This window comes from Gadus macrocephalus, chromosome 4 (assembly GCF_031168955.1).
Source record: "Gadus macrocephalus chromosome 4, ASM3116895v1".
NCBI classification, from domain to species: domain Eukaryota; kingdom Metazoa; phylum Chordata; class Actinopteri; order Gadiformes; family Gadidae; genus Gadus; species Gadus macrocephalus.
The window spans coordinates 19,401,705-19,410,833 of record NC_082385.1 but is presented as its reverse complement, the minus strand read 5'-3'; the positions used below and the strand labels follow the sequence as shown (position 1 = coordinate 19,410,833).

General features: G+C 47.0%; 1 protein-coding gene across 2 annotated transcripts; it reads left to right on the top strand.

The window, feature by feature from the left end:
• On the top strand, positions 1–4,909 carry LOC132456299 (nuclear receptor subfamily 4 group A member 2-like). Of its 2 annotated transcripts, XM_060050643.1 has the most exons (7): positions 1–883; positions 1,056–1,993; positions 2,858–2,987; positions 3,355–3,515; positions 3,631–3,830; positions 4,080–4,258; positions 4,348–4,909. In XM_060050643.1, the coding sequence occupies exons 2-7, from the start codon at positions 1,061–1,063 to the stop codon at positions 4,605–4,607; spliced, it is 1,863 nt and encodes a 620-aa protein (XP_059906626.1). In that variant the 5' UTR covers positions 1–883; positions 1,056–1,060; the 3' UTR covers positions 4,608–4,909. The 2 variants fall into 2 exon arrangements, with proteins under 2 accessions (XP_059906626.1, XP_059906625.1); XM_060050642.1 differs by having other exon boundaries at positions 1–1,993.
• The last annotated feature ends 4,220 nt before the right edge of the window (positions 4,910–9,129 follow it).

The following is a 9,129-nucleotide window of genomic DNA, read 5'->3' as shown; positions in this document are numbered from 1 at the left end:
AAAAATATATATAAATTAGTTATGAAGAGGCCCACCGTTGTTTTTTCTTAATTGTATAATCTATCACTCAATTTCGGCAAATTAGATGTTTTTACCTAATCTATAAAAAGAGGCTCCCCCCGCTCGCGTAGGGCACCGAAACGGCCAGCAGAGAATACTCGAGTAACATCGCCGTTACAATAATGAAACAATTAAATTATTACAGATATTTAGTTAGACAAATTACTACTCCACAATGATAAAAAATGGTCTTAAGTGTAAGTATAAAGTAGCCGTATAAGTGCTATTTTACGTTATAATAAATCATATAGCAGGACTTTAAAATACAATTAAACAAATAGAACAAGGAAATTAGGGCTTGAAATCCGTGATTATGTTGAGTACAAAGAGGAAACAAAACATACCAATGAATGGGATCATAACGAGCCAGCCAGTCATTCGTGCGTAATTGGGCACTTGGTCAGAGCTCCGGGTGCGTATGTGCGTAAACAAAAGCACATTGTGGTGTCAGCTCGGCAGACGGCTTGGAGCTGGCGCACGGAACGGACCTAAAGGCACTGGTCCATCACGGAACGGTCCTCTGGTCCACCACGAAACGGTCCCATGAGGAGACATGGGATTACTTAACCAGCGTCCGCACTCGTTGGATTAAAAGCACTCATCTCTACAAGCAGTGAACGGAGATACAGGAGATGCAAGATATTCTTTCCTCCACCAAATCCAACGTGTTAACGTGATTTCCTTTACGCAGCAAAGTCGATTTCCGTTTGGCACACGGGTTTTCTATCTGCAATCTATTAGGATATTCTTCGATTCACACACTAAAGGACAATTCTACCGTTGGAAAAAAACATCTTCATCTTTAGACCGCCATAACCTGGAGGTATGAGAAACTTTTCAATGCATTATTCGCTCATCATTCTGATCAGAATCTCGGTCGTTGATGTGTCCTTCTGTTTCCATTCTGTCTGTTTCTGACTCAAACCCCGTCGGAGTGGATCCATTGAAACGCTTCTCCGTGAGTAATGCGTAAATGTTGGACTCTCGTCTTCCAGCGGGCATGCCGTGTGTCCAGACCCAGTGCGGCGCGTCTCCGCAGGGCGCCAGCCCCGCGTCGCAGCAGGGCGCCGCGGGAGAGAAGCGCTGTGGGGAATTCCTCACGCCGGAGTTCGTCAAGTACAGCATGGAGCTGACCAACAGCGAGGACTCCTCCGCGGGCCCCTCTGGCCCCGCCGCCCTGTCGGTGGACGGTTACAGCATCGGCTGCACTCCGAGCCCCTACGACGCCATGAAACCGGCGTGTGTGTTCGGGACAGTGATGTCCGCGCAAGGGGGGGGACCAGCGTACGTAAAAGTCGAGGACGCCGCAGCCGCGCATCACCGGTACCAATCAAACCTGCATCCACCGCACGAACCGAACCAGGCGTTCACCTCCGCTGGCTCAGGGTACCTGCCGCATGCAGCGCTCGCCTCCAACTTCCACACCGCCGGTGGACACTCCTGGGACGAGTGCGCCCCCCGCCAGGACTATTTCGCGGCGGTGCAGCGGAAACACGCGGTGTCCCGGTTATCCCTCTTCTCCCTGAAGCACACCCAGCACCATGGAAACCAAAGCTTCTCCGCGTGCCAGATGAAGTTCGACGGCTCGTTCCATGTGTCGATGAACCTGGACGTGGTGGGCACGCGGCAACTGCCGCTTGAGCCGGGGGGCTCGGGGGGGATACTGTCCGTTGCCGACGCGCACGAGAAGGCTCGAGCAGGTGACACGGGGTTTCTGCACCCGCTCCAGCTTCCCCACGCGCACGGATACGGGTCCGACCAGCAGCAGCACCATTACGCCGAACACCGCGGGGTGCCCTCCTCCTGGTGTGCGTCGACCCCCGGGAGAGGGGGCCTGCCGGGCGCGGAGGGGCTGTGCGCCGTGTGCGGGGACAACGCCGCGTGCCAACACTACGGGGTGCGCACCTGCGAGGGGTGTAAGGGCTTCTTTAAGGTGCGTGCCGAATAGTCGCTGATGGCAGAGGCTTTGAGGGTTTTAATCGTCGACTTTTATTTTGAAATGTCTCCAGGTCACTGTTGTTATTCATAAAACTGTAACATCATACACATCAAATGCGTATTTAGTTTCCCGGGATTGAAGTTATTCCCTTGACTCAACAAAAACAACACATGGAGGCCACATTTAGAAGGTCGACATGGAGGTGGTATATAATATACTATTTCAGAGAGTGATTGAATGGCTTTTGAATGTTCTCCACTTTCAGTTCTCCGATTTTCATTAATTAATTTGTTAATACCTTTCATTACATCGTTAACAACCCAGGCCTACAAATGCCATGCATACTATTATAGGCCATCTTATCTTCCTCAGGTGATAACCGTTTTGTGATGAATACGGATTCATGTCAAGAAAAGATCAACCCGCCCTTTTGGACCCTAAATGACACCCTCAGCTTCGTCTGCACGTTTTAATCAGGCACCCTTAATTACAGGGTCAGGGTGTCCCCTGAAATTTTCTCAAACTCACGTGCCATGAATTCAAAAGAAGACAGAGGAAGACAGAAGTTGTTTTTCCATTAGCGCGCAGCGGAGACCCTAGAAAAGGAGGGGTGTAGATGTGGTGGGGGATCACCCTCGGGTGTTCACTAAAATATGTGTCGCCATGACCCAGTATTTTCCCCGGCTTGCACTGTCTGCCTCTAGAATAAGTTAGTGGTTGAAATGCACCGATATCTGTCTGTGACTTTTCAATCGTACGAGATTTTCGATCAGCAATCGACATCATGTTAAAAAAACTGAAATACGTTTAATAAAAAACACACCCAATTAACGCTGACTTACGCTCTTCTCTCCTTAGCGCACGGTCCAAAAAAACGCCAAATACGTGTGTCTGGCTGCCAGGAGCTGCCCAGTGGACAAACGCAGGAGGAACCGATGCCAGTACTGTCGCTTCCAGAAGTGCCTGGTGGTGGGCATGGTGAAGGAGGGTGAGAGGCACACTGGTTACACAAGGCCTGTATGATTACGCATCATGCATAAAGGGGGCGAGGTAGAGCGGGTTGAATGGTAACCGGAAGGTTGCTGGTTCAATCCCTGGCTCCTCCTAGTTGAGTGTCAAGGTGTCCCTGAGCAAGACGCCTCACCCCTGACTGTTTCTGACGAGTTGGCTGTCGCCCTGTATGGTGACTCTCCTCTCTCGGTGTGTGAATTTTTGTATGGATGGTTGTAAGTCGCTTTGTATAAAAGCATCAGCAAAATCCCCTAAAATTTAAAAAAGATTATATGTATAAAAGTGGTCGACGGAATTTCGAAAGCACAAAATGAAACTACGGTTTTCCCTCCTTGGTCCTCTAGTGGTGCGGACGGACGGGCTGAAGGGTCGACGGGGCCGTCTCCCTTCAAAGCCCAAAGCGACACACGACTGGTCGACGAAACCTGCCATCTCCATGCTCAGCGCGCTGGTCAGGGCGCACATGGACTCGAACCCGACCGCCTCCCGCCTCGACTATTCTAAGGTACTGAATTACGAAGGGTGTCCCGTAAACCCCCTTCAAACTGACATTATAATCTGTTATTACAGTGGTCCAGAAACGTACACACAACTCATGTTTTTCACAATCTAACTTTTAGTTTCAAGCGAACCCGGGAAGTCCAGGAGAGGACGAGGCAGAACACGTGCGGCACTTCTACGACCGTCTGACCGGATCCATGGACATCATCCGCAGCTGGGCGCACAAGATCCCGGGCTTTGCCTCTCTGCCAAAACACGACCAGGACCTGCTGTTTCACTCTGCCTTCCTGGAGCTCTTCGTCCTGAGGCTCGCGTACAGGTACATGTTCTGGAGAGAAATATGGAAAGGTAAAGCATGTTGCTCTGGAGGTATAGTGGGTTGACTGGTAAGCCGGCTCCTCCTAGCTAAGTGTCGAGGTGTCCCCGCCGTCGGGTGTGTAAATGATTGGTTGTAAGTCGCTTTGGATACAAGTGTCAGCAAAAACCCCTAAATGAAATGCCAGCCACATGATTACTTTCTTCCTCACAGGCATGGTTTACAAAGCGGCCCCTGTCGTCCCCTGCTCAGGTCCAACCCGGAGGAGGGGAAGCTGGTGTTCTGCGATGGCTCGGTGTGGCACCGGCTGCAGTGCCGGCGGGGGTTCGGGGAATGGCTGGACGGCATCGTGGAATTCTCTGCTAACCTCCAAAGAATGGATCTGGACATCGCCACCTTCTCCTGTATCTCCGCTCTCGCCCTCATCACGGGTATGACCACAAACATTAATCAATAGCCAGGCGAACGGTATCGTAAAACAGATAAATGTCTTCTAAAGGGCTAGTGCTGCGTGTTTCAGAGAGACGCGGTCTGAAGGAGCAGGGCCGAGTGAAGGAGCTTCAGAACACAGTGGTGAAGTGTCTCAAGAACTCTCTCAGTTACGTGGCCGACGGCGGCCAGTGCGGACCGAGCCATGTCTCGGGCCTCCTGGAGACATTGCCTCTGCTGCGCACCCTGTGCACGTGCGGTCTCCAGAGAATCTTCTACCTGAAGCTGGAGGATCTGGTGCCCCCCCCTGCCACAGTAGACCTGCTCTTTCTGGACACACTGCCCTTTTAACCTTTAGACTTCCATGTGTTTGGGCAGCAGATCTGGGCAACCGTTTCAGCAGTTTGTCCGAAGATGCCGATCAGTGTCTTTCTATGTCATTCTGTGGGGCAGCTCCTTCTGTTTATACGTCCTCATGGCTCTTATGTTAATCCTTTTTCCAGGCAAATAAAAATTGTTTTCCTCTGTTTACATTATAAGCTTGTTCTCAAGGTGTTTCTTAACATAAGTGTGTCAATGTCCTTGGCTCTTGAATCTCAACAAATTGCTGTTATGGTGCTCATGCAAAGCAATGCTTCCTTTGATGGATGAATAGACCGCTTGTCATTTTGTAATTTAGTCACAAAATAAAATGTTCTAAAAGAAATCACCAAATCATTGGTTTTATTTGTCAAATGTCTGCTGACATTTAAATGAGCCTGTATGTCTCAGAAGAGATGTTGAGGGGAATCATTTTGTAGTTGAATAGTTGTATCTAGAGGGCAATTTGAATGAGACCTTGTCGTGACAAAGGCCTCAATGGTATAGCATAAGTTAACTAACACATGAATACATTAACACTTCCAGATACCCTCGCTATAGCTATCCCTCAGGTAAACACCTGGAACGGTCCTGTAGCTGATTTATCATCCAATGGACCACGTGACTCTCACTCTTCCTCTTCCCCTCCTTCTGACTGGTCCTCTTGACACGGAAGATGGATTTAACAAATACATCAATATATGGATCTATTAGCGGAGGGGTTTCGCTATGCATGAGGCCAGTTAGATTTTTGATCACACCGGGCGGCACTTGCATGATTGCGGCACGTGAGGTGAGTGAGCACGGGTGAGGCGATAAAGGGTGGAATGAAGGGTTTGTGCTCGGGAGAACGCGAGAGCACGCATTGGTAGGTAATTTACCTTTTGAACCAAGGTGTAGTTTGCACAATGCGCAGGTTTCTGGCACATTTTTTTCCCGTTTGTCATGTCTTCCATGTGACAGTGCATGGGACGGCACAGACGGCCTAAGTGACGTCATGGGCACATTTGGTGGAGGCGCACGTGGTAAAAATGTTTGTATGAAAGACCACTGATTATTAGATAACATGGGGATATTAGTAACATAGTGATATTGTAATTATATAATTTTGTTTATGATATCTAACAGATTAATTTGGATTTGATTTAAATGTTTGATTACGCATTTTGATTTATTTGGAGAACTAACTTGATTTAATTTCTCTTTATCAATAGGTTTTCAACCTAATCCTAATCCGGAATGATTGTTGCACAATAAATGTTCAATAGAAACAACGAAAAGGATTTGAGCTGTCCTGCGTCCTCTGTCTATCCATGCCATTTCAAGTTGGGCAAGCACAAATTACAACAAAACCCAGATAACTTGACACAGACTATTCAATACCACGCACGATACTGCGGCCAGAGATAAACCCATCCAGACTATCGATGAAGCCTCAAATGTATTCCAACGATGTGGATGAGGATATTCCAACGATGTGGATGAGGAGGTGGCGTTAAAGGAACTTTGACCATATGTAGACCCAGAGACATACACGAGGGAGAGACACGGTACAGATGTTTGAGAGCAAAACATCTGCAGTTCGATGAACTTGATTTGCCAAGTCTGTTGGCAAAAAACATACTTTATCAAACTGAAACCCATGTACACTCAAAAGTGTTTTCATGAAATAAAAAATAAATAGACAAAGGTTGCTGTTAAAATACTTCAAGAACTATCATCTTAGAACTATCATGCTATTTTTGAGACTTGGTTATGTTTCCATTTGGCCTATAGTTTATCTTATCTCCAAACCTCAACCCGCATTTTTTTCTTTCTCCTGACACATCTTCTGCATCGGCCCGACTTCAATACAGCTTAACCCTTATCGGGGGGCCAGGAACCCTAGGAACCCACGAAGAGACCCCCTCTGGGCCAGATGGATGGAGGAGAGATTGGGTTACATACACTACTAGGATGTGTGATGGAAAATCCACATGTTGCGTTTTTCTTTATGAACTTTGGTTTTGTATACTATTCCGTGTATGATCTTGCCACCCTGCTATTATGCAGGGTCTTCTAAAATGTAAATCTTAATGTTTCATGAGATGTAATCTGGTTTCACATTCCGTTTCCGTGTTGTCGGAAGTTTGGTTTGGGCCTGTTTTCCTTGCGCAGAGAAGCAAAAGGTGATAAGTAACAGCCTCAACCACCTTCTTAACCCGGAACTTCAATCAATAGATTAACATCTGGCTAACAAAGGCTTTTGGTTTAATGGGGGCCCACTGCCCTCAAGGATCCGATCTAAGTGTATAAAAACTCCTGACTTTAGCCACTCGGTGCACTTCACCGAGCGTACTTTTAGAGTATGAAGTAAGACGCAGGGCGAACTCCCATCTGAGGCCTCAGATTATTGTATTGTATGCCTGTTATGTTGTTCGTTGATGCATGTTGTGATGTATCATTGTTCGTACTTTTATTGCAAATATATATGACCAGCAAATGCCTGCAAGTATTGTGTGCTTTTTGCATCTAAATATCTCATCTGTCTTAGATGCAATATCTGATAGAGAAATTGTCACGACAGATGGCACATACTTTAAACCTTTAATAGGTAAGAGGTTACGCTCGGTTGTGTTACTCCATATGAGCCCAATATGCACGAAATAGGTTTATTTAATTACTACACCTACATAAGGCTGCTGTTTATTGATTTCAGCTTGGCATTCGATTCAATAATCCCCTCCAAACTAATCAATAAGCTCAGTGTCCTTGGCATCGACCCCCTCCTACGCAATTGGATACTGGACTTTCTGACCGACAGACCCCAGCATGTCAGACTGGATAAGCTCACCTCCCAAACACTCATCCTGAACACTGGTCTTCCTCAGGGCTATGTGCTGAGTCCCCTCCTCTACTCCCTCTTCACACATGACTGCAGTCCTCTTCATGCTTCAAACACAATCGTGAAGTTTTCAGACGATACAACCGTGGTCGGGCTCATTAGCAAAAACGATGAGTCGGCATACAGGGAAGAGGTCCGGCACCTGGCAGAGTGGTGCAGCAACAACAACCTGGCCCTAAACACAAGCAAGACTAAAGAGATCATCGTGGACTTCAGAAGGACAAAAATAGGCACACACCGCCCTGTCCATATCAATGGGGAGGAGGTTGAACGTGTCACCAGCTTTAAGTTCATTGGAGTCCACATCTCTGAGGACCTCTCCTGGACCCCCAACATCACAACCCTGATCAAGAAGGCACACAAGCGCATGTCCTCCTCAGGAAATTGGCTAAAGTCCATCCATCCCCCCAAGTGCTGCTGAACTTCTACCGCTGTACCATCGAGAGCATCCTCACCACCTGCATCACAGTCTGGTACGGCAACTGCACCATCAAGGACCAAAAATTACTGCAGAGGGTGGTGAAGATCGCCCAACGCATCACCAAGACCACTCTCCCTACCATAACCTCAATATACGAGAAGAGGTGTCTTCGAAAAGCACGCAATATCTTAAAGGACACCTCTCACCCCAACCATGGTCTGTTTACCCTTCAACGTGGCACCCGCTCTGGGGCACGCTACCGCAGGCAAAACTAACAGGACTATTTCTTCCCCTCAGCTGTCAGACTACTTACAAAATACCCATCCATATCTCATACTGCCTAGTCCCTACTACTAAATCCAACTTTTCTGCACTACCTGCACTTTACTGTATAACTGTTGTAATTAACTTTTTCTGCACAGATATTATACTGTAAATATATTTATACATGTTGCTCAAACTGATGTTTGCACTCTGGTTAGACCCACCTACATGTTGTTGCATTGTAACCTGTTACTGTGCAATGACAATAAAGTGAATCTAATCTAATCTATCGCCTATAGCCTTTATAGAATATGAACATAGATCATTTTGTTGCAGTTTGTGTGTGTGTGTGTGTGTGTGTGTGTGTGTGTGTGTGTGTGTGTGTGTGTGTGTGTGTGTGTGTGTGTGTGTGTGTGTGTGTGTGTGTGTGTATATGGATCTATCAGCGGAGGGCTTTCGCTATGTATGAGGCCAGTTAGATTTTTGATCACACCGGGCGGCACTTGCATGATTGCGGCACGTGAGGTGAGTGAGCACGGGTGAGGCGATAAAGGGTGGAATGAAGGGTTTGTGCACGGGAGAACGCGAGAGCACGCATTGGTAGGTAATTTACTTTTTGAACCAAGGTGTAGTTTGCACAATGCGCAGGTTTCTGGCACATTTTTCTTTCCCATTTGTCATGTCTTCCATGTGACATGCATGGGACGGCACAGACGGCCTAAGTGACATCATGGGCACATTTGGTGGAGGCGCACGTGGTAAAAATGTTTGCATGGAAGACCACTGATTACTGGATAACATGGGGATATTAGTAACATAGTGATATTGTAATTATATAATTTTGTTTATGATATCTAACAGATTAATTTGGATTTGATTTAAATGTTTGATTACGCATTTTGATTTATTTGGAGAACTAACTTGATTTAATTTCTCTTTATCAA

Coding starts and splice junctions, on each gene's coding strand:
- LOC132456299 (XM_060050642.1), top strand. CDS start 1,034: ATGTTGGACTCTCGTCTTCCAGCGGGCATGCCGTGTGTCCAGACCCAG. Junction 1,994..2,857: donor GGTGTAAGGGCTTCTTTAAG/GTGCGTGCCGAA, acceptor TTCTCTCCTTAG/CGCACGGTCCAAAAAAACGC. Junction 3,831..4,079: donor GTCCTGAGGCTCGCGTACAG/GTACATGTTCTG, acceptor TCCCCTGCTCAG/GTCCAACCCGGAGGAGGGGA.